The following is a 25,856-nucleotide window of genomic DNA, read 5'->3' as shown; positions in this document are numbered from 1 at the left end:
AGTTTGGGTTTTTGTGCTCGACATAACAGTTTTTAGTGAGCGCCTGTGTTGTGTTCTCTTTTTGTGTTGTCTTCATTTCGCCGCAGTTGTTGTCTAATATGGAGAATAGTTCAGTAATCTGTGACGCCAGAAGGGCGTGAGGGTAAACAAATAAATAAATAAATAAATATGCGATGCATTAATGGCTTAGCCTTGCTAAATAGTAGCTCAGACGACAAATTACAAAGGAGCATTGGTGACATATGCGGCCAAAGAAGACCGAAAGGACTAAAAATTAGTGTGCAGGAGGCTAATGTTCGATATCCTCGGAAAGGAACAGCAATTTGAGATATGCAGCGAGTTGCTGGAAGTAATAAGGTGTACTTAGGACAGGTAATAGCCGCAGGTTGGAATCATAAAAAGGAAATTAAGTTGACGAATCAGATTGGGCAGGGCGCATTTGGCAAGTACTCTCAGATTGTGAATGATAGGTTAACAAGAAGAAAGTACATAAAAAACGTAGTTTACTGGTGCTCGCCTATATGGGGCATAAACATAGAGGCTAACGAAAAGGGTTCAACTTGAATTGATGACCGTGCAGAGAGCTAAGGAATGAGAAATTGTAGCTGCAACGTTAAGGAACCAGGAGGAACTCGGCACACACGCGCAGCCAAGTAAATTCAACAGAGACCACAGCATACCTGTGACTCAAAGTAAGTGCGCATTGCCATATAGGTATCTCAAAATAACGGCTTGAGGGGCTAGTTGGTGCTGCATCGTATTCAGATATGTGGCGCAACAAACACAAACACAAGAAAATACAATGCCATATAGGTGCCGCGAAATGCCCAGTAAGCCCACATATACGACATCCGACTCGTATGAGCTGTGCTGCTCTCTTCAGACGTGCAGAAATGTTCGCTTTGTCAGCGTTAATCAGGATATACTTTTCCGGCCATAGGCTGAACAGTTTTCTCTGCGAGCTATCTCCATGCTTTGCGCTTAGGTCTCTGTGCCTTGAAACTTATGCAACGAGATTGTATGACACATATACCTATATACAGCCGCATTACATACATAGTAGAATGCATATAGGTAAATCAAGATTGGAAACATATGGGATACGCAGTAGTTACATTTGGCGACTGGGAGACGAAAGCAGACTTAGACAATGAAAATTCAAAGCTCTCTTATTCCAGACACTTTCCACTGGCCCGTAGACTCCAGAATATGTTCGTTTTGTTCGAACGCCACTAAAGACAGATGTACCTTGTAATGTATGCGCGGTCTGTCAAGGATTGATGCATTAACACCTTAATGATGCATCATCAAAAAGGCGGGTGAATCTAAAAACGAGCAGCGACCAAATCTTATTTTTAAAGGGAGGTTGCACCCTTTGCAGGTGTTTGGAAAGAGCATGACTGTCTGAAGAGTTTAGAGAACGTTTCGATGGAGACATCCGAGAGAGTTTTGTGACATGGGCATAAATGTCAAAGACGTCAAAGGTTCCGGAACTAATTCAGACAGGCACAAAGTTGGAAAACGCCTTCCAAAAGCCAGCAAAAGCAATACCGGCAAAATGACTGAAACTGTATCTATCGGCAAAACCGGCTGTCTCAGCTATTTAGCACTTCGTGAATATGCCGTGCACGGGGTGCTCTTGCGTGCGGGGCATTTTGTTCTGTATCAGCGCTAGTGATTTCGAACTGCCTGGCGCAGATTGGGGCCCACTTTTCGTGTTGATCACGCGTAGCCACACGATTCGCGTTGTTTTCATTCAATGTAAATTGCCTTTCAGATTATGACAAGATGGTGAATGCATTGGTAAGTGTCGCCGGCCAATTCACCGATTTTTCTTGACGAATTCCTTGAACCGAAAAGTTTCCAGGTTTGCATTCGTTATACTGCTGACCAACAGAGCCGGAGAGTGGATCGCCATCCATTTCGCTTGTTTGCTTCATTTACTCATATCCCCGCAAAAGATTGCAGATTGACAGCAACGGCGTAAGGGGCCGCATACCATTACTTCGCATAACAACTCAATACGGAGCACAATCACCATTTGCGATTATGCTAGAAAGTATGTCCTCTTAGATCTTAATCACGCTTCGCTTCTCTTAGCACGTGCGCACAAAGCTAAAAAGCAAGCACAGTATTTATAGTACTGCTTAAGCTAAAACTTCGCTCACATTGTATGACTATGTAATGTGCACTGCATCCGTGCTGCTCCCTCTGGCCTCTCACTTGCGCAGCCATTTATATTATATTTTTTAGCTGCGGATCGAGACTCATAATGCTCGCGCGTTGTAACAGCTACGCTAGTAACAGCTGCGGATGGATTAGGTAAATTGCGCACCTGAGGTTTTGTCTTTCTCATTAGATCGAAGTGTTCGTCTGTATAACGCGATAGCGCTAAAGGTCCCGTTACGCAGAATTGACATCGGTGTCGGCGTTGTCAGCGAAAAATCACGAGCATAACTTTGGCACGCGGTAGCTGGTATAGGAGACATGGCCGAGCCCTGATTCTTGGATGGTTTGCGTGGATTATTCATTTGAGGTGGGGAGGGGCAATAAGAATCAGCCTTCCGGGGCGCTTGGATGCCTAGTAATTAGGCACGCTAACTCCTATAGCCACGCAGGCACGTTCATACTACTTAATTAAAGCGGGGCTCTATGTATCAGGTTACGGTAGCCTACGCTATCGCGTCGTACCCTCAAACACGGAACTTATGTATACGGCGCAATTTTTTTATTGTCGTCTCATAGAAATCCAAGAACATATCGTCTACATGGAAGCATTTTTGTTTTATTCTTTCGCAGACGGCGGAGGGGAATTCGCAGGAACTCCCGAAGAAAGTCGAACATAACTTCAGAGAAGCAGTGGAACGAATGAAAAACCAGGTCAGTGCATGCATCCTGTCTAATATGAGTGCAAAAGCAATCGTCATCAGTATATCGCTAATTGCTTAGTTAATAAGTGGATCTATGCTGCCTTAAGGATCAACACGTGAAGTGACAGTTGCAAAGCTGGCACTGCCATCCTCGTTATCGGGAGGCAGTTGGGGGGACCGCCCTATTCGTCGTCGTCTAAGGACTCGGAGTTATCAAACGGGTGCAACGCCACTCGTGAATATGCGTCTTAAAACACATGCGAAAGCTGCACTGGGGGTTAGGGCTGAGTGGTCAGTGTCCAGTGGGCAGTGTACCCTGCGTATGCATTTGTTTATTGTGAAGTGAAAAAGACTCACAACGGTTTCTATTACCGCTCTGTAAAAAACGCTCTCCAGATATCTGAAATGTTCACTTATGGCAAGAAATAAGTGTCTTGAACTCTGCTTGCAGATGGCCTATGCCGAAAAGACGATCAAAGAAATGCTCCACCTGGACAAAGCTACGCCGCGAATCGGTGAGGTTCTCCGGATTCCTTGTTTCTTTGGGCGTACTGCTATCATTTCACAACTGGCTGCCGCGGCATAACGGAGGTGAACTGATGCCCCCTGTCGCGTTGCAAAAAAAAAAAAGAAAAAAAAAAAAGAACTATGGTTGATCTCTCCGTCTGTATAATAGATGTAGGCATGAAATGTATTTCAAGAAGCGGGTAGCACATTACAGGGCATCTCACAGATGCAGCAGCCGCACTCGAGTCTTGAGGATCATCCCTCATCAGCCACGTTTCTCAGCTAAACAGCGCCGCACAGATTACGCGCTATAATCAGACAAGTCGCTGTGGGTGTTTTATTGGAATCCGCGTTTAGCTTCTTATCATCGTACTGGCACTTACTTCGCCTCACTTTGCATTGCAATAGTATTTGGTTCACAGGAAAGGAAAAAAGGTCCAGTATCTGTCACACTTGCTTCTGTGGACACCTGAACCACGCCTTAAGGGAAGAGAAGAAGGTGGGAGTGAAAGTGGATAGAGATAAAGAGCAGCCGCAGTGGTGGGCTGCGCAGTAATTTCGACCACCTGGGAATTTTTAACGTGATGCACTGACAATGCACAGCAAACAGACGCCGCTTCATTTCGCTTCCATCGAAACGCAGTCGCCGGCGGTCGGGATCGAACCCGGGCACAACGGCACAGTAGTCGGGCATTTTAACCACTGCACCACCGCGACGGGGTACCTCTTTTTGCATTCATTTCGATTTTTGAAGCGCAAACGCGCGTCCTTCACCGGCGATTACTGCATGAAATTGGCACATAGTAAACTGACGCAAAAATGGCAGTCCACTTGGAACACTGAAGGAAATAACAAACTACACCTCGTAAAGCGTGTGGTAGAAGAGTGGAAGTACCCACCATGAACGTTCCAAAGAAGTGGCTATATGCAGTCTTTGCACACGACACACATTTTTAACACATAACTTCATACTAACAAAACAGGATAAGCTCTTATGTGATTCATGCGAGCACGAGCTAACAGTCATCCACATTTTACTGTCATGCAGACAACTTGAAACACAAAGAAGAAAACATTTTGCGCTGTTTTACCAAGGACACAATCCTCTTCATCCAGCATTGCTTTCAAGTGAAAATGCTCTCGTTGATCTGCCCTGTATTTTTAGCATTTGAAGAGAAGCAAATGTCTTTAAAAAATATAAGTTTTAATATCTACATTCCATAAATGTAACAGGCTCCTAACCCTGTGCTTGGCTCATGATAGCCTAAGTTGCTTATGCGCCACTAAACCCAACACAACAAAACACAACAGAAATCATTCGTTGCACCGAATTATAAATGCCCTTGTGCTAGCTGCGCAATATGAGTGTCCAGGTGCTAGACAATTAACTGGATCCTTGTGGTTTGTGGTTGAGGTTTCCACTGACAAGAATTAGGTTCAAAGCCTTTCTCGTTTAGGAAGGCAGGTTTTCCCGGCGCAATATGCATGGATTAAAGACGATTCGCTGCGAAAGTACTAGGCAATGCCGGTTGGTTCACGGTCAACACTAACGTGCACGGAAGACGCAGCCGTAAGGAAGGAACGAACAGGACGGGACGAGTGCTGAATGTCAAGCACGCGCGCCGCATGACATTCGGTCACATGACACACACACACACACACACACACACACACACACACACACACACACACACACACACACACACACACACACACACACACACACACACACACACACACACACACACACACACACACACACACACACACACACACACACACACACACACACACACACACACACACACACACACACACACACACACACACACACACACACACACACGTGTGTGTGTGTGTGTGTGTGTGTGTGTGTGTGTGTGTGTGTGTGTGTGTGTGTGTGTGTGTGTGTGTGTGTGTGTGTGTGTGTGTGTGTGTGTGTGTGTGTGTGTGTGTGTGTGTGTGTGTGTGTGTGTGTGTGTGTGTGTGTGTGTGTGTGTGTGTGTGTGTGTGTGTGTGTGTGTGTGTGTGTGTGTGTGTGTGTCATGTGACCGAATGTCATGCGGCGCGCGTGCTTGACATTCAGCACTCGTCCCGTCCTGTTGTAGGTGCGTGCGTGCGCTTAAAAACGCGCGCACACACACACACACACACACACACACACACACACACACACACACACACACACACACACACACACACACGTGTGTGTGTGTGTGTGTGTGTGTGTGTGTGTGTGTGTGTGTGTGTGCGTGCGTGTGTGTGTGTGTGTGTGTGTGTGTGTGTGTGTGTGTGTGTGTGTGTGTGTGTGTGTGTGTGTGTGTGTGTGTGTGTGTGTGTGTGTGTGTGTGCGCGCGTTTTTAAGCGCACGCACGCACCTACACACACAAACACACATGTCCACACAAGAGAGAAAACAATAAATACAGATATAGCATTTCAAGAGCAAACACCGCAGTAAAAATTTAGGAAAATTTAAGTTAAGCTTAGAACTGGCGCGATATCTTTACCAGGCTTGTGGCGTCTCGCTTCTGCATCCCGTAAGCGTAGATCCACATTTCCTGCCAATTCCGCAGTGCATTTAACTATTATGCTACAAAGCAGCAAAAATTATCTTTAGATGTCTCTTAAGAGGAGAATTGCAAAAGCCTACCATTCCTCGCCTATATCGTTCGCCTGTCATCGTTTGTCTCTTATTGGCGTTCGTTGTAGTGCTACATATAATTATAATTGCCTTACAGGAAAGGAAAGGCTCAGTACTTGTCACACACTCTCCGGCAAGTGTACGTTTGGACAGTACACCATCGCTCCTGTCGCGTGGCGTTTTGGCGCGCGTTCAAGTGTGGGATTGCAGATGGCAGGAATACTAGACAACTAATCTCGCGGAATCTCGCGGAATATGACAGATCACGCGCGCAACTCTCGCGCACGGGAGCTCGCTTTCGCCTTAATAAATAATTTCATAGCCTTTGCTTGTCTCGCCCTAGTTGCTGCGTCAATTTTAAGCGGCAGTGGAGGCACCGTTATACAAGGGAAGACGAGAGAAGGTACTTCCCTTCGGACGTTGATTCTAACACTCGCGCTAAGGCTTCGGTGAACGGAGGTGCAGCAATGTCTCAAATCCCACTTCGAGCTGGAGATATTTTCTTTTTGCTGAGTGACATTCAGCAGAAAATGTTCGGAGGTTCTCATATAAATTCTGCTTCAGGTATAGCTTCTTGTTCAGCTTTATGATTGTTGTCAGGCTCTTCCCCGAGGTTGATGTCAGGTTCGGACAATGCTTGCCTTAAGGTGTCGACAGGGGGAGCAAAGACATGTAAATGTTTAATACTTAAAATGGAGCGTCGCATCTCGCACAGGAAACGGTCGGGTAGAAGAGGAGGCAGGGACATATTGTCTCTAGTGGTGGCGAGCCTGAGAAGTAGTACATACAGAGAGGGAAACTCCGCTTAAGAGAGTGACAGTAAAGTAAGCACTTTTTGTGGGCTTTCGGATCTAGAAACGGCCAGTCAAAGCTATCTGTTGTTGTTGTACTTGACTTCTGAAGAAAAAAAAACGCTTATTTGTATTTTAATTACCTAAACGGCTGTTATGTCCAAGAATGTTTGGTGCCGCACTGCCGCATCTTTTCAACTTATTTTTGTTGTCATGTGCAAGTAAATTTATCAAGTTTGCAAATTTGGACGCAGTTTACTGCAATGACCGTGGGTGCCACCACTATCCGTAAACACCGGAATTTATGACCAACTCGGACCACCACTCGTTAGGCTAGTCGACCGCTGTGCTAGATTATGTGGGATTGGATCCCGGCCGCGGCGGCCGGTTTTCGATGGAGGCGAAAAGCAAAGCGTCGGTGGGCTGTGAGATGTCAGTGCACGTTAAAGAACCACAGGTGGTCGAAATTTTCGGAACCTTCCACTAACGAGCCTTTCATAGCCTATGTCGCTTTGAGATGTTAACACCCATAAACCAAACGAAACTAAACCAACTCGGACCACCATGTTTTTTATACGTGGGACCAATGGGAAGGTTCGCAACTGGTAATAATAAGAACTCTTGGGACGGAGGAGAGGGTGGTGGGGGTGAAAACGTTTACTAAAAGTAGTTACATGGAGGTTGCTCTGGGGGGTCCCATAAACCAAACGAAACTAAACCAACTCGGACCACCATGTTTTTTATACGTGGGACCAATGGGAAGGTTCGCAACTGGTAATAATAAGAACTCTTGGGACGGAGGAGAGGGTGGTGGGGGTGAAAACGTTTGCTAAAAGTAGTTACATGGAGGTTGCTCTGGGGGGTCAGGCTTAGTGCCCTTCCTCTCCAACAACCAACTTAACTTGGGCTGACCACATCACCAAACTATGTGCTAGTGCTTCCAAATCACTCGGATTCATCAGGAGATCACTTTCCATGTCCACCGCAGCCACCAGACAACTAGCATATGAAACGTTCATTCGAACCAAACTAGAATACGCCTCATCAATATGGAATCCTCACCAGACCTACTTGATAGACTCACTCGAAGCCATTCAGAATCGGGCAGCACGCTTCATCACCTCACAGTACAAATCGCAGTTCAGCATCACAGTCTTGAAATCATCTCTCGGTCTCAAATCATTAGCTTTCCGCAGGAAAATTTCTATTCTTTGTCTTTTTCATAAACTGTACTTTAACTTTCCAGAACTTCGAGAAAATCTTCTACGAGCTCCGGTACGATCATCTCGCCGTTTATTTAACTCTTCAAGCTTACAGCGTTTGCACGGCTCCACCAATTCCTTCAATAAATCCTTCCTTCCCAGCGCGATTGAAAACTGGAATAACCTCCCCGAATACATTGTCATTGAGGCTAATCCTTCTAGATTCAGACAGCTCCTAATCGACTATCTCAATGAAAAAAAAATAATCTTCCTGTGCCTTATGTCAGCTACCAAGCCCTGCAAACTGACCAGCCGGTTTTACTTCCATAGCTGTTATTTGTATTTCTTTTATATTTTTGCCACTCTGCCATGACTTATCTGAATTTGTTACTCTTGTCTCTTTCACCTTTTTTTTTTACCTGCCGTTTCTATTTTGTGTATTTATGTTATCTTGTTATTTGTTTTTATATATATATATATATATATATATATATATATATATATATATATATATATATATATTTCTATACCTCTATATTACTTTTATATTTTTATGATCATGTATGACTGCTGAATAACCCTGTACTACCCCCCCCCCCCTTATGTAATGTCCCGAACGGGACCTTTAAGGGTTAATAAATGATGATGATGATGATGATGAACACTAGGTGGAGTCCCTAGTACGGGACCTCAGTGGCTTCCGCTGCCGCCATTGCTCGACCAGCGCCTTTTGGACTTTCAGGTCGGGCAGGCGATTAGGGTCGCCTCCCAGTCCTCCCGGGTGGGGTTTGGGTTAGGTGCCAAGGCAGGGTTGGAGAGGCACGTCCACACGAAGACATTTCCCCGCAGTGCGGGCACTCCCCGGAGAAGGCACTGTCAAAGTGTTTAAGTGATGCAGGGTACATCGTGGTGTTCGTAAGGAGGCGAAGAAATATGCGTTTCTCCGCCTTCGTTAACCCTTTACACGGGTGGGGGTAAAGATTGTGTCTGTTTTAGTATAGCTGCGTAATTTTTCTGTAAGTGTACCTGGTGTGAATTCTTCTGAGGAGGAGGTGGACGAGGTTACCCGGTTAGAAAGCGCCCGGGTGGCGGCATCTGCTGCCTCGTTTCCTCCTAGCCCCTAGTGGGCCGGAGCCCAGACTATGAAGTGGCGGGTGGATTTAGTACGAGCTGATTTTCAGTAGTCGGTAGGCCAGGTCCGAGCTGTTTTTTAATAGCCGATAGGCCAGGTACGGGACCCAGCCCTGTTAAACGTTCCTACACGTCCCTCGCGAGTCCGTTATGATTGTTTTGGAATCAGAGTGTGTTGCTGCTAACGCGATTGCGACCTCCTCTGCCTGTGTCACGTTTCGGGCTTTAAATGTGAGCCCGTTCACCGTTTTGGACTCGTGGATCACTGCCGCCGGGTACCTACCTCCTTGGTGCGGGCCGGACGCGTCCACATAGTAGGCTCTAGGTTTCCCTCCGTAGTGGTGAGCTAAGACCTCTGCCCTGGCCATGCGCCTACCCTCGTGGTCGTCCTTGAACACGTTAGTGGGGAGTGGTTTTACGTTCAGGGCGTATCGCCACTCGTGGGGAAGTCTCCTCGGTTACAGTCGTGTGTTGTACGTGTAGGCGGGTTAATAGGCGACTCCCCGGTGGGGTCCGCGATAATCGCGTGAATTGGCTTGTGAGCCTGGGCTTCTCTCAGCTCCTCGAACGAGTTCGTCATACCCAGACCTTGGAGTCTCAGGTTCGGCGTGGTTATAGGGAGGTCGAGGGCCTTCGCTATTTTGCGCGTGATCACCTCGAGGACGTTCTCGTCGTGTTTCTTGAGGTGGAGATAAGGGGTCGAGTACAGTATTCTGCTTGTTACAAAGGCATTGGCCAGTCGTAGAGCATCTTTGCTTCTCAGTTCCTCTTTCTTGTTTGAGACTCTGCGGACAATTATGCCTACCTGGTCTCCCACCTTTTTTAGCTTGTCGAGCGTGGCCGTCGCTAGCCTGCGCTGGTGAATAAAAAGACCCAGGGCTCTAATTTCCTGTCTCTCAGGTATCAGTTCTGATCCAAATCGCAATTATATCTTTCTGTGCATTTTTTGGAGGGATGAATATGGATGAATTCATTTTTTTTTTTTCGGTGAGCATTGAAGGGAAGATAGTATTCCCAAGTTTCCGCCTCGCTGGCGAAGTAGAATTTGCCAGCAGTGCTCTCTTAAGTATCTGTCCAGAAACCTGCCACGGGTGACGCCGGCTACAAACAGCGCCCCTTCACCCACTCAATCGGCAGATGTTAGTTACTGCTTGTCACCGGAACTGCAGTGTTCACTTTGGTTGGTAATAAAATGTTGACCCTTATCACGAATGAAAAAAGAGACCGTTATTTTACAGCCCAATGTCTTAATGTGTTGTATTAAAAAATGTGTATGCCTTTTTGTGTGCTTTCAGATGTCCAGCGTAGCCTTACAGAGACGGCTGAACGCATCAAGATGGCACACGATCACTACGAGCAGGAGTTTCAAGAGGTGATGTCCTGCATTTGTTCTTTACCAAATCATGACCAGTATCACTGAAAGTGACTTGTAGCACTGGTACTCGTAGGTTAAATAAGTTAATGTTAAATGAAGTCTTTGTTTGGTGAAACAGCGCGCATTGCAGACATGCGCACATGTTGTTTTGAAAAGCACTAGACTCCATTACATACAACGATTTTGAAAAGTAAAATTGCATTAGCGTTTTGGTGATGTGGCTAGCTCCGAATTGATATCTAATTCTACGCATGAGTTAGGCTATTTATGAAGAAAGAAAATTGGGCCCCGGATGAGTGGCTGTCCCATCGTTTCCATCTACAAGATCGTCCACTCAATTGGTTTGAACACGGTCGCGGTGAGCCCTGCTGCACATTGAAGCTATAGGTGGAAGGCCTTGCGAAGCACCGTCTCCAGGTCCTTCTGTGCTTGCATCACTTCGATATGCGGCCGCTTTTGGCGCAATGGCGCTTCGAAGACAGCAACCGTGTTCAAGCTAAGAGCGGACGGCCCTGTACATTGCCTTTACGAACCAACTATACCACGCCAAAATATATTTATAGAGAAGGACTGACCCGATCGTCAGTTGTCGAGGAAAGCATTTATTTTGGGTCAGCGATGTGAAGACAAAACTGGAAGCTTTACTTAGTAGTTTTGAAAGTATGACTAATTACTGAAATGTGTTGTTGTATGTGAAGCGGTAAGGCTTGTATTGAGGTATTACTTGTGCATGGGATGGCATTACACTATCTACTTACATCGTTTTGAGAGTCTGCAGTTACACCGTAAAATACCAATGATTCAGCGCCTCAGTAACCTAATCATTATTTAAGCTAGTGCTGCGTCCGGACACAATCACTATAAACACTTGACCCGTAATTGTGACAATAATTCTGACATTCTTTTGTAAACTATTTCAGACCTTGCATCTGGCCAGGACTGTTCACATGCTGAACCACGATGGAAGCATCGTGAATCCTCAGTCCCTGAGAATTTACAGGTAGTCACCGTGGTTACAAAAATGCATTGGGGGACCAAATAGTCTGATGTATTTTTGTTTTCTTTTAGTCATCTGCCATTGGGCCTTGGCTTGTTTTTGGCGTAGGCCGCGACAGACTATATTTGCGCGAAATGCAAATTACTAGAAATCAAAACTAAGCGAAAGGGAATGTCGAAAAATGTACAGAAAATTATCTGTTGTTACAACAAAATTTCTATGCGGGTTTTTACGAGAAACCTGTTGTGACAACAGAACGTTCTGTGGTGACATCAGAAATTTCTGTAGTTACAACGAAAAAGTGATACAGAACTACAGACAACAAAAATATACAACAGAAAAACTATAGAACTACAGAAAAGTGCTACAGAACTACAGAAAAATCTGACGTTTACGACAGAACTACAGAATATTTTGTCGTTTTTTGACACAGTTCTCCAGTTTTTATTTAGACTGGGTTATTAGAGCTAAGCTTGTCAGCTTAGCGCTTTATTCAATGAAACCTGCTCGGCATAACATTTGGTAGGTCTACAGTGACAGGCTCGTTTTGGCGTCACCGTGCTAACTTGCACACTGGCGCACTGATCTGCTTCCGGCCTTCGGTTCGGTCGCGTTCCCGGGCAGGTAAGGTCGACCTGGCAGATGCAAGCAACAAGGACGGCAGCGCTGGTAGAAGCATATTTATAGATACTGTTTGTACGCAACGAGGGAACAGACACACAATCCATTCCCGCTGACATTCCGAATGCTCGAGAATCGTAAGATACCGTCTTGTCTTTGGAACAGCGCGGCAGGCTGTGTCTTGATTTTGTTGTGGGACCTTGCCTGAACTAGCAGCCTCTCGCGGCATGCGTGACTTTCCAACTTTGGTCCTGGGAACGTTAACAGGCAACTGATATGATGTGAACACACAAGCAGAACCCTCGTTTTATCAGCGCCATGCATTTATTTATTTATTTCCAATACCTCAAAGACAACAGGAGGGCGGGTTTACATGAGGAGTACATTGAGGTTTTACATTGAGCTACCATTCTGCTCGGATCAAACGTAGTTACTACTTGCAAGCAGCTGAGCCTTCGCGGCTTCTCCGTCGCCGTTTCTACCCAAGTTATAGAAGTATTTACGTACCCCGCCATATGATGGCCGCTCTGTTGCCATAGCAACCATTGCAAGCTCCGCTCTCTCCTCGAGCGGGAGGGTTTAGCCAAGGTTTCACTCTAACGCTCCGCTTTCTTCTTTTTTTTTTTTTTTCATTTGTGAGGCTCTGTGGCATGACATTCACTCCGCCGTTGTATGCTCTGTTTGGCTCTTCGACTAAGGCAATATTAGGCGAAAGCCTTTAACGGCTCATACTGTCGACCACAATTCTGTCCCACACTTCCGACACACTATAGCTATGATGGACAGTAATGTATATTGCGCAAAAAGACGAGACAAAGAGGAGAAGTGGACAACGACGAGAATCGAACATCCATCCCTCGGATCCCCAGTTGAGCACTTCAACCAGCTGAGCCATTCCCGGGATCGTGAAACGCACATCGTAATTCTCCTGGTCTATCGTGGGGATGATAGTAGCGATGACAATGACGCTGCAATTAGTGATAACCGCGATGACTGTAGCAATGATAATTACGGGGCATTTAGCTGGTAAGGATAATGAGGGCAAACGTGATGCACCGTGTGAGGCAGCAACGCTTCGGCTTTCACATTTCTGTAGTGTAGATTCCACAATGATCTCGACTTTTTTTTTTTTTTTTCGCTTTAAAATTCGGCTCAAAGTTCGTTTTGCATATCCTCTGCAACAGCCACTCGTTGTTTCTCATTTTCTGTTATACGCGCACATACACTCTGGTTACTCGACTGCTGTCAGGCACTGATGTCTCCGGAGTACTTCTTTGACGCTAACTGAAGCGGAACTTTCCACTAGCCAGGGCAAAATTTGACATCCGTACGTTGACCGCCATAGCAATAAGTTGCACGGCGATGGTTTCTGAGAAGGCCGCGCTACAATTTCGTGAATTCAGTTAGAGTTTTTTGGACCTCAGTAAATTTTTGTTCCTGAAAAATATTCAGAGTGACCACCGGCCCTAAAGCCGCCTATAACACTCCTTTGATAACTCCGTTGCTTGAAGCAGAGCAAGAGGCTGCTTATTCCCCCTTTTGCACGCTGAATTGTATGAACTTTCAATGTGTTTCTCTATTCGTTTGAGTCCTGCAAAGTATGAAGCTTTGATTAACAGATGAACTGCTGGATTTGATACATGGCTGCGGCACAGAGCTTGGTGTGTCCATTCCCACTTGAAGTGTTACCTCCTTGCAGAGCGGCCTTCCTAATGGTGTCGGTGGTGTCGGTGGCTACCATCGTGGCGGGCCTCATATTCGGCTTCATCCTGGGTGTCTCCAACTACCGCTCCTACGTCAGACCAACCCAGAGGAACACCGCCTGCAACATGGGCGGAATCGTGCTCATTTCGTGAGACCTGCCTCCCAAACGCTCTGCCGATCTTTGTAACGATCGTTGTCTTAGCCACTGAAGTTTCTCTTCGGCATATTTCGAGCGAATGCCTCAGAAATCACACAAATGTTGGCACTTTCACCTCTGATAAATGCAGGAAATATACTGTAGGGGAGTCTAAAGTTTCTCTCGTACGTTTTACAACTCCCTAAATGTATAACTTCTACGTTTCTAATCACGCCTATGTGGCTGGTAACGATCGAAGAGCACACATCAAAGCTCGAGGATTCGTCAGCCAAGAAGGGGACGCTTTAGTTAGTGAGAGTTTCTCGAAGGATGGCCTAGCATCATTCACGACATTGCTAATTATTTTAAGCTTGAAAGGAGGATATTCCCCCCTTCAGACGAAGCTTTAGATAAGGGGCAGGAGTCCACCTGGAGCCGACTCTAGATGCGATCCTTTTTGACTCCTTACCTGTTGTCAAAATTCTACCCCGGCGATTACGACCCGGATGTACACCATGTGATGAAATATCCACTTATGATCCCATATTGTGGAATTGTAAAGTTGAGCTGCCCCCGGAATCTTTAATACAAGTTCCTACTCTACAAGGAGACCGTGTTGGTGAGCTCAGACCTGGAAGTTCAAACCCGTGTCATTGCATGGGCTACTCAGGTTGCTGTCAGCCGTGGAATGATAGCCAACTAGTACGGATTATCTGCATTCTGCATTTTCTGAAGAAATAAATTGTAATTCAATGTGTGCCATTGGTGATCTAATTAAGACGATGTTTAATAGTTTCTTTGGCATCTTCGCGGGCGACTCGCCAAGAGTACTGCCCCCAGCAGTTCAGCGTAAGCCACAGTTCGAAAGACTTTGCAGAGAGCTATATGGGTTGTGTTAAGGCCTGGTGTTAATGGTCTACGTGCAATAGAAGAGAAGATGACGGTTGGCCTGTTACGGTAACGGAAAGGGCTGCAAGAGAACTGCAGGTGCAGTAGTCAGGGATGGCAGCGCCAGGTTAAGGCAAGCAATTCGCAATGATCGAGCGATTTTACCAGGCGCAAGGAGGGGCAAAATAAGATTAGTGAGAAATGCATTAGTTATCACGCGGTATGCTGAATAGCGCTGGTGAATCGATTGATTTAAAAACGGTTTTCGGTGGACATTTCTACCATTGGGATACATTTGGTCATTTGAGGAATTAGTTGCCATCGGGTCAAGTTCTATTATCAGAGTTTTGTTGTCGCTCTATGTTACGAAGAATAAAGCCACGTAAGGCTTCACAAGGTTCGCCAGTGTCACTACATCCGTCCGCCTTTGTAAGCATTTATCTGCTTTCTTGATACAATAGCACCACGTTGCTCTTGCGGCATCGTAGACTCGCGAAAGAGTCTTGCAACGACGACGTTCGTTGCTTCCATGCCTGTCGACAGCGTGACATTTGGAGCAAATCCTTGTGGACGTGTGCAGGAACGCGGGTCTCATGTGGGCCACGTGCGCCTTCTTGCCCCTGCTGCTCACCTTCTGCTTCCCGCTGGCCGCCGTCCTGGAAGCTTACGTCTGCCAACCATACGACGAGCACGACGGTTCTAGCCTAGACGGGGTCAGCCTACTTCCCTCCTCTCACTCTAGGGAAACTATCTCGTTGCTCAGGAGCTGAGCAATGCGGTGTGTCCGTCATTAAACTCGGCTTCAAAAACTCGGAGCGGCTAAAATGAGGACTAGCGGACAGAAGACTTCAGGTCATCTTGAAGCATTTCGTGCTAGCGGCATAGATGGAGTTATATTCCGGAACTTCCGACGATTTTTACCAACTAGCTTTCCGTACTTAGAAGCGATGATACGTATGGAGTGTCGTAACACGTACTGCCTACGTTGCACTTGTTTGCAAGGAGGAAAAACTTCTCAAAATAAGAGACAGTTGCACACTGTCCACCGTCCAGGACGGCTCAGTTCTCTTCTCACCTTGCCATTTCAAAGGAGCTACGCGGGTTGGCAGTTCATTCCAACTCGACCATGTGTTGTGGTCTCGTGACAAATCGCCGGTCAATCCGTGTCCTGCCTTGTCATCTGTCAAATACCACCTCCCAGAGGCATTTTCAGGACATTTTGTTGACAACACCGAAACCGGTGACAACTGCACCTGTAACGCTTTTGCGTTAATATTTGGCAGCCCTGAAGCTCCCCCTTTAAAGGTATGACACAATTAACGGCGTCAATAATGGCTCCCGTAAGCGCCTCCTATTGCATATCTGCGTTCAATACACTCATCGCTCATGACATGCACTCATGCCACGCTTCTAAGCATGCCAGTGATCATTTAAGCTTTCGGCTCTCACCGTTTCGCACTTAGCTGTCTACTTGGGAGAAGGCGCTTCCATGCATCCCAATGATAACGTGAGTTATTGGTTTAAATTTCCCGCAGTTTAGTGATTTGTTGGTACACGCTTGCACAGTGGCGCTTACTACTCCCCAGCTTACTGCTTCTAATAATATCGCACATATTTATTCGTAAATGGTAGTTAACTACTACCATGTTATGTGAAAAATATGATAAATATGAACTGCCGCTTTAATCATTCGATACGAACGTAATACCCTTTAGCCAAGCCATATTAACGTGCCTACGCGGCATAGGGATAACCTGTCAACTCGGAATGCAAGTTTCCCGGGTTCTATGCCGATCTCACCCTACGCAAAATTTCTTTTCAGCGCAAGTCATTCTACCGCACCACTTGTCAAAACTTTTCGACCAATCAAGATTTTCTCGGCACATCGCCGCGCTCTCCGCTAAACAGAAGACTTAACGCTATAATTTTAATACGCATTAGTATACGGATAGTATTGCCGATCTAGCCAGATCTAGTAGGTACTCCCTAATGCTTGGGTGCGCTGTGACAGCGAACACCTGTCCTCTGCTTATATACTTACTGCAGTTGCACCGGTGGAGATAAAACATGACGTGGTGACATGGTGGGGGATTAACTACTGTTTTTCATACTTAACCAGTGTCCGTATTCTGAGTTTGCGTCGTTTTGAGTAGGGTCGTTTTTGCCCTCACCTGACTGGTGGAAATGCTAAAAGCTGATGTCATTTCGGTTGTGACAGCGAGTGACGTTTCCACCAATCGGGGGACAACACTTTGAAAAGGATGCAAACTTGAAATGTGGGCTCAGCTTTGTTTTTTATTTGTTTGACTTTGTTTGTATTTTTACAAAGTGTGCGTATCGTTGTTAAACTAAATATATACTTTCCTGGGGTTAGTATCATCCACTGTCTAGTAATTCCGTTTAAGCGCGGCCACGTTCACACCTCACGGTAAGTTTGAAAATTTCTTTGCTTGCAGGCTGCAAGCTACTTGTTCAACATACCAAAAGCGAAGCTATTTCGGCACTTCACGCCTAGCAACATACTCGGGTGAGCGAAGGAAGAAAGGTCGCACTCGTACATGTTCTCGCTTTGCGCGTGCTAACTTGATGTAAAATACTCCTTATGACTCGATGTCTTCCCTTTGTTCGAAACGTCCTTCCTTAGCACAGAAGGTGGCCATACCGGGCACATTTCTGCGTTCGATAAAATTCCAACCCTCCTTCACGAACGCGTATTCACTCTCATCAGCTGAACATTTGCTTTCACCAGCACCAAAACCAGCTCGTCCTGCTGTAATAGGACTCCAGTCATTTGTGAATTGAAGGAAGCGAAATGGCCCATGCTCTATCTCACTACATGTCTCCGAGTCAACCTGTTCTTGGCCGGGTGATTACAACCTCAAAGATGAGCGGGCTATGCACCGGAAACCGCAAAGAAAAAGCCAAAATACTGCGAAACACCCGCTGTTTACCATACTATGAACCGGCCACGATGCTTGGCCGACGGATGTATGATTTTGACATTTCTCTGTTGTCTCTTAAGCGCATACCTGCATTAAGGACTCTACCTCGTGTGTTGTGTGCGGACGCGATTTCTAAAAAAATTAGGATAAACGCGGACAACTTCCGCGAAATGACTGTGGTCCTTGTGGCTCGGGCGTTTGGTTGTCATTTTACCTCAGCGCACACAGTGCACGCATGTTGCACCGGAGTGAAACATATATGCCATGTTGTAAGTTAGCGCCCGTTCTGTTTGTCTCGCTGTGTCCGTCTGTTTAGCGCTATGTGGCAAGTAAATATGTCTCTTCGCGTTAGCGCGCCGTCCATATAATTTGTACTCCACCGAAATTACTGGGCTTGTGAAGACCCTTTTCCTGACAAACATCGACCTTACTCATTAATTCGCTTTGGACGTATTTTCTGGGGGCTTCTTCGAGACGAAATTGACACTCCAAGACGCGGCAGCTTTTACTTCTGATGGTGGCACTAACGCTGACTCAGGCTAACATAATTGTGGTTTATTAAATACTGCACGAATGAAGTTCAACTTATTAGAAAAAAAATCTGTGGAATAAGTGTGGAACTATGCCGATGGAAGCCGAACCCGTGGCCTCCGTTCGCCTTGTGCCGAGCTCATGCGTGCGGTTCCCATGGTTAGCTTGCGCTTGTTTTTCTTCCCACTCCTGTAAAGCTATATGTTGTCGAAAATTATTGTACTGTGAATTCTACGATAAACGCCCCTATGAAGAATAGTTTTCTCCCATAATGACCTTTAGAACTTTTATCATTAATATTTCACAAATGGGGATAAGTAGAAAGGTCGTGCGACTTGCAGCATATATTCACAGACACCTAAACTTTTGCTAGCAGTTTAACAGAGTTCGATGTGTGCCCCATCTGCAGCACGCAGGGTGTCTAAGCGATATTTTGGTCCCTGCGCATCATATCGTCGTCAACTCTCACAGTTCCTGCAGGCCCCGCACCGGTGCCTGACAGATCTTATTCTTACAAAGCTCTAAAATAATACTGGGTTACGTCTGGAGACGCGGAAGGTCAAGTAATGGGTCCTCCTCTACCAATCCAGCATTTTGGAAATGCTTCGTCCAAGGCGTCAAGGCCTAGTGAGGAGGAGCACTGGCATGCTGGAACATGAAGCCAGGTTGCAGTTCTTGGGTCTGTGGCAATGTAAACATGCAGTTGCAGCACGTCCAGCTAAGGAGTCGAAGTTACTCGCGCCTCTGCGAAGAAAAGTGGACCCATCCCACCGTCGTCAAGAAAATCACACCAAATATCAACTTTTGAACTGTCGCGGTGAATTTCAGCTAACTAAACTGAAAAACGACAACAAAAAAAAAGCTACTTTATGCCTGAAGCTGTACACTTCTACATATCCCTATTTCTACGTGACTAAAGTTGTAAAGCTCATTTTGAAGCACCCTGCACAGTAATTACTTTGTTTCAATATTACTAGCGCTTTCCTATAGTCTCACGAAGAGTTGGACTAATTTATATGTAGCCCAGACAAATGCTAAACCTGCCTTATGACAAGCTTTTCTACAAAAAGAAATTAGTATGATGAAGGTATCTTGTCCCCGCCCTCTCCTCTGGTAGGAGACATTGATTAGTATTCCAGCCTGCTTTGCCTTAAAAATATTTACGCCGCACATCTAGCGTTGCGCTGTTTTAGCTCGTCGCATTGCTCTTTTTTAAAGGCGAAAGCCTCTCTTGGCTCACGGGTGGCGTAGACAGTCAGTAAACAGTCCGTGTCGGCAAAAGTGCCGACAAAAATTTCCGCATGAACTGCCAGTCATCAGTTGTATTTAATAGCACCAAATTTGATATCCAGTCTAAATAGGGCATGACCAACTCTCTGGCGACCTACAAAATTGAACGGATCACCACGAAAAGTGCACCTCTCCACCCCCAAAATTTGTCCATGTCAGAATTGCACCAAAACTGATGCCTTACTTAATTCGAGTATGGCCAGTAGTGACCTCCAAGATTTCACTGGGCCATCCCCAAAATTTTTCCGCCTGAATCTACGAAATTTGACATCGGCAGAAATTCGTGTATGGCCAGTTGAGTGGTGACCTTCAAACATAGATGGGGCACACCCAACATCTGACACCCCTGGACCCCCGAAATCGGATTTCGACCAAATTTTAACATTTGCTTTTTTTTTTTTTTTAAGTAGAACTCTTGTTTAGGCTAGTTGGTACAATACGGCGCGACGGACGAGAACAAAGGCACACAAACGACAGGAGGTGCTAGTCCTCCTCTTCTTTGTCCTCGTCAGTCGCGCCGCATTATTTGTGAATTTACCAAAATTGATACCTGACCTAATTATTGTGTGGCAAACTTAATAACGACTCTCAAATTTGGGTGGGCCATCTCCAACATGTCCCGTAACCCTCAAAATTTGAATTCCTCCGAATTCTACCATTAGAAACGGCAAGTGAGCGACGAAATGCAGACGTCATGACAGAAATAGGCACGGAATTCGCAATGTTTTCCCACCTGCACCTAAGCAGACTTGAGTGCATCTCAGTAATATTTTAACAGTTCCATTGCTCTCTGTCTTCACTAACGTCATTTTGGTGCCTGAAAATAATAATTACGGCAGAAATAATCCAACTCTTTATTTTCTACGACAACGGTAGACTGCGTTTAAATGGTAATGAAAAATGAACAGGAGCGTCTTGAGATAAGTAAACCTACATTCTTTGAGATTGAATTTTCAAATTTAACTGACTCACGAAAAGCGCAAATTACAAAGCCTATATAGAAACGAAGCAGCGACTTATTTACACCTCATGCGTGCACTATATCAATAATGTCTATACTTTCAGGAAATGCACAGAGAAAACGGCATACGCAAGTATCGCAAACCTATCGTTCTCTCCGCTGGACGAACTCGTAAGCATGAAGAATCCGCCTGCTTGTCATGTGTTTAGGAACTGCTTGCCGGGAGTGTTCTGGTATAGTTACGGAAGTGCGTGGCACTAACGCGAGCTACAGCTTGCCCTCTACCCTCGCCCATATAGGGGAGAAAACCTGGGCCAGGGGGCGCTGCGCCGCTATGTGCGTCAGCGCCCTCCATGGAGACCCCGTCAAAATCTACGCGCAGCCCGGCCGCGTCGTCTGCTAGCCGCCGCATAGAAAAGCATGTTGTCGTCTGCTCCGCGCTGCTTTCTAGCACGTGTTTGCGCGCGCGCGCTCGGTTGTTTCTCTCCTCCTCCGGCCGCATTGTGGCCACCGTCGCGCTCTAACAATGAGGGGGGAAGAAGAAAGAAAGAAAAGAACTAGAAGGAAAATAATGACGGCGCACTTTTTTTGCGAAGCTTGTGTGGAAACGGTAACGGGATGGTTGTGGGCCTTTTTTTTTTTTTTTTTTTTTTTTGGGGGGGGGGGGGGGGGATATCTCGTACCGTTCGTGTGTCGTACTTCTCTAACTGGCGGTGCTGAAGCAGCCATCGTGGAACCGGGTCGGCCTCAAGAAACAGATATTCGTCATTAATGCGATCACTTTACGTCAATCATCCTATCCTCATACGCGATCCTGCTTCGGGAGCTCAAAACTGCGCGTTCGCTATAGGAGATAACTGAACTAGGAATTGCGCAGCGTAACAGTGGAATTAAGAAGACAAAGATTTCCGTGGAGAGATGTCCCCGTCTGCATGGAAAGTCGTCAGGCATTTCCTCGCTGTTCGTCTCGTGGAGAGGAAACTGCCGCAAAAATGGCATGCCTCGGCTTCTGGGGAATGACCCAGGTCGTTAAGAAACCCCTCATCGTTAACGGTAGCTAGGTCATTGATTTCGGATGGCAGCGCCGCAGCAGTGCACTTCCCCTGGCCGATGTCGGCAGGAACCAAAGGGTAAGGCGGCATGCTTTGTGCCTTTGTAGGGAACGCATCCTAAACGCGCCGAAAACAGGCCCCACGGCGCCGGCAGCACTGCCTAAAACGTTTGTCCCCAAAGAGCTGAATAGGCCCCTTTCAGGTGACCAGTCACAAAGGGAAAGGAAGGAGCACTCGAAGGTTGGACCCTTCATTCTGTGAACATGGACAGAGGCATCAAGAGGTGCCGCCTCAAGTCCTTCAAGATACCTGTCGTTTGCCTCCCGCCTTCAAGCAGCGAATTCGCGTTCATTTTTTTTATGTATGTCTGAGCCTGCCAACAAGCGCTCTTTGAAAACAATGTCCGGCGATCAATTAAGCATAATTTCTTCCTTTCAAAAGCACCGATAAAAAACATGCCTCCAGCCAGCCTCTATGTCAGCCGGGGCACAGAAAAAAGCAAAATTAAGAACTCCCACTGGCAAAGAGCGCCGGCTTTGCGCGCGAGAACGCGCCACCAACACCCCTCGTCCTCACTCTCCTTCTCCCGCTCCGCGTGCACGCGCGGCTGAACGTAGCACGCGCTCCCGAGCGAGCAGGCTGCGCAGACTCCGCAGACAGCCACGCGCAGCGCGGGCGCGGATGCGCGTAGGTTTTGTAGTTCCTCTCCGCTCCGCAGGAAACCGAGCGCTGGCGTCGCGGAGCAAACTCCAGCTTTGGTTCCCTATACTATGGGAGTGGTGCAACTCTTGTAAACTTACTTAAAATAAAGGAAGCCAAACGTTCTGTGCGAGTGAGTGAAAGTGTTCGCATGTTCCAGAACCAGAAATTCGGTTTCAGCATATGCAGGGAGGAGAGTTTTCTTTTTTTTTTTAATGCATGTTATCTTGATAGTTTAAAGTGGGCTATTTTTTTTTTTTTTTTCGAATGCTGAGTCTAATTCTGGCACAATTGTTTGTGCGAGCAAAATCAGGATCCGCATATCGCCATTTATACGAATACCTTTTCGTGCACGTTCACTTCACAGAAAGAAGATATATCGTAAATAGAGGAAAAGCAAAGCAAATAGGAAACTTGCGACAAAGAACCATTAAGGGACGAGTGAAGAGAATTCAAGGGCAGAGTGAAAGATGGAAAACAAAGACAAAAATATACGAACGGACGATTAGGCACTAAACATGCCTATATCGAAGGTTGCCGAGCACGTGCTTTCTTAATCAACACTACGTATTTCGTTTCTTAGGAAGCCGATACCCGAGTAGCTCCTCGCGTGCGTTCTTTTATCCTTTCGCTGTCTCAATTTGCTGGTAGAATTTACCCAGCTAATTGGCAACTGACGGCAGTGGGCCTTCCGCCGAACAACCCATCTTCGTACATTGCTTGGACGCAAGAGCCGTATCATCGTTCTCTCTTGAACTTTATTAGAACAGCAAAGCCTTTTCACGTTCATTTATTGCCCCTTTTAATTGTTTACATATTCCTATATGCTTTTAGGCAATAAGCAACGTTATTAAAAAAGAAATTACCCGGAGAAACTGTCGCTAAATTATTCTAAGGCGACGGCTATTAAAGCTGGTATCCCGGTTCTGTAGCGCCACTGTTGTCGTCACCGAGCCACTCTAATTGGGCAGCAAGTGTGGACGTTACGCGTGGCGTCATTGCAACAAGCGGCGCTGATAAATACGAACCCAGGCACGTCACGAGTCGCAGCATGGCGACATTTCGCGCGCTGTTCTATTTAAGAAAAGAAGTGATAATAATTAATATGTTAGTGAGCACCGGACAGAAAGCTGCTGCTTAATATCGCGTTCCACATGCTGGTAACCGCAGCGCTAGTTTTATACTTCTCTGGCCATTTGTACTTAATTTATTTCATTTCATTTAATTTGCTCTCAGGGCCGCTCGGTGTTACAGAGAGGTGTGGGCAGTATACAAAAAGAAAAAAACTATCTGAAAAATAATGCAGGCCTACTTGGCAGGTTAATGGGGGAATTAAATGCAGCCTAAAATGCAGCAGACTAGAAATATTCTGGTGTGGTGATGGACACGAAGGAGGCAGAAAAGTGGTTCCAGTCCGCGTATAGTCATTGGAATAAAGGATTCGAAATAGAGATTAGTTCTGCAGCTTGGCACGCCAACTTTTAATTGGTTGTCCATACTGGACAAAAATTAGTAGGAGTAATAAAGAGAGACTGCTTTAGCTTTTCATTGGTGAAATAATTTTTTTGGAAGACGTAAACGAGAAATGCGACGACCAAAGAAAGCTCAGGAAGATTTAATGTTTTCTTCACAATTGTTACACATTTTTTCTTTTTTTTTTTTTTCAGAACGCACAGCATTTTCGCAAGCAGCTATTCGAGGGATCGCACAGTTCGCAGGAATACGTAAAGAATGATACCCTCGAAGCCATTAACAAATATGCCAAGAAGATAATAGACAACCTCAAGAATGACAATCTGTTGCACCAGGTAATGTGCATCGAGTCGTGCTCGCGGAATCCTTATAATAACCGTTCAGTGCGCTTCGAATTCGCGTTCGATATTTGATTCTGCAGCTTTATGGCTCGTTTATGCATTCGTTCTATTTGCGTGATACATTCTATCGTGACCTTCCGTGTGCAGAGAGTAAAAGGGGAAGGAAACGCTACGCGCTGTTCTGACGGGGCGGAAACGTGGCGTTGCCGGCTAGACATGCAACAAAAACAACAACCACAACAATAACAATAACAACAACAACATTAATAATAATAATAATAGAAAACTGCGTTACCATGTTAATAGTTATAGGATATAGTCGGATACAATTCAAGAAGAAAAAACACAGCAGGGTGCCCTACAAAGGATACCTTCCAGCCTATGGTGTCGACCGATTTCCATAATACCGGGTTTATTCCGATTAAGCTGTAAAGCCACCTTGAATTAGCACAACCTGCTCTGTCCCGCTAGAAGGTCTATGGGATTATTAACATGGCGTCATGAGAATCGGCCGACACCAGGAGGCCTTCTCAGGGGCAAAAGGCGATCTTTATTCTTTGACATTATATGACCATGATGAAGCATGAGTGAAAACCTGCACAGAAAAGTGGGCGCCCTAAACAGCTTTGTATGGTCCTGTCTGAGAAATGATTGAGGGCTATAAATACGATAGCTAACAAGATGAAAGTACAAGACCATTAGTATCAGCGTGTTACATCTGCAAAAAGTGTCGCTAGTTTTAATTAACAGTGCCAGAGACCGTAGAGGGAATGGAAGGGAGGCCTTGCGGAGAAACCTTATTTAAATACATATCAAAGAGCCCTGCGCAGACTTGTTAGCGCGGTGATTAAACAAGTTTTTTTTTTTTTTCAGCTCAAGCTCAGTACCGCGTCGAAGGAATTTGATGGATTTTTGGTAAGTTTATTGCGCTCTCAAAAAAAGGTGACCCGCAATCATATTAATTGACTGTGTATGTACGTCAGTCACATGCATTTACATGAGCCCACTTTGATGTTTGCGCCATAGATGCATATATTGAAAGTTGCTAGCCGCTGATAGTGCAGCAGCTGCGGAACTTGACGCATTCTAGTATAGGCCGGGGCACCTATAGGCGATCACCTGTCGCATCCACTGTGACGTATAAACCTTGCAAAGCAAACTCGAGTGGCGGACAACGAAGCCACAAATTAAGAGAGCCTGCCGATGAAAAGGGACGTCCCGGAGTCAGTCGTCGGTGCGCTCTGCATAGTGTGGTAAATTAAACGGTTAAGTGGCAAACTAGAGTGGCAGTTTTACTGTATATGGAAGCAAGCTTTTACATAAAATTATCTCTCAAATGACCGAATGATCTATCTTAAAGGCAGAGGTGTAGTAGTCACCAAACCACCTGTCGCGCTCTCTATCGTGGTGCCACCTAATTCACATCGCGGAAGGATGACTCGCTTGAAGATTGATGTAGAGAGCAATCTTGGGCCAGAAAATATATTAAAAGTTATGATACACCTACGTCGCAGGTGCGCCGGATGAGGACGACATGCGTTTTACCGAAAACAATAGAATACTCCCCTGCTACCAAAACATTACGCCTGAGCGTACAGCTCGTTCAGACGATAAAGCGGCGCTGTTGCCTTCGCCGTACTGTAGTCTTGAGAAAATCGTCTCGGAAAAAATGTGCACGTGACTTCTGATCAAAGTTATGAC

At 45.9% G+C, this 25,856-nt stretch overlaps 1 protein-coding gene across 1 annotated transcript in view; it reads left to right on the top strand.

Moving 5' to 3' along the window:
• LOC146185094 (uncharacterized) overlaps positions 1-25,856 on the top strand; it is a 49,917-nt gene that overhangs the window by 5,217 nt on the left and 18,844 nt on the right. The window contains exons 3-13 of the mRNA XM_084605469.1: positions 1,778-1,803; positions 2,800-2,880; positions 3,322-3,385; positions 10,441-10,517; positions 11,441-11,520; positions 13,838-13,990; positions 15,447-15,579; positions 17,323-17,393; positions 20,695-20,761; positions 24,009-24,149; positions 25,029-25,070. Of these exons, the coding sequence (XP_084461595.1) occupies positions 1,778-1,803; positions 2,800-2,880; positions 3,322-3,385; positions 10,441-10,517; positions 11,441-11,520; positions 13,838-13,990; positions 15,447-15,579; positions 17,323-17,393; positions 20,695-20,761; positions 24,009-24,149; positions 25,029-25,070 (935 nt within the window). The remainder of the gene's footprint in view (positions 1-1,777; positions 1,804-2,799; positions 2,881-3,321; positions 3,386-10,440; positions 10,518-11,440; positions 11,521-13,837; positions 13,991-15,446; positions 15,580-17,322; positions 17,394-20,694; positions 20,762-24,008; positions 24,150-25,028; positions 25,071-25,856) is intronic.

Source organism: Amblyomma maculatum, chromosome 6, assembly GCF_055883805.1.
Source record: "Amblyomma maculatum isolate TAMU_Amacu chromosome 6, ASM5588380v1, whole genome shotgun sequence".
NCBI lineage: Eukaryota > Metazoa > Arthropoda > Arachnida > Ixodida > Ixodidae > Amblyomma > Amblyomma maculatum.
This window is presented reverse-complemented; position numbering and strand designations above follow the sequence as displayed.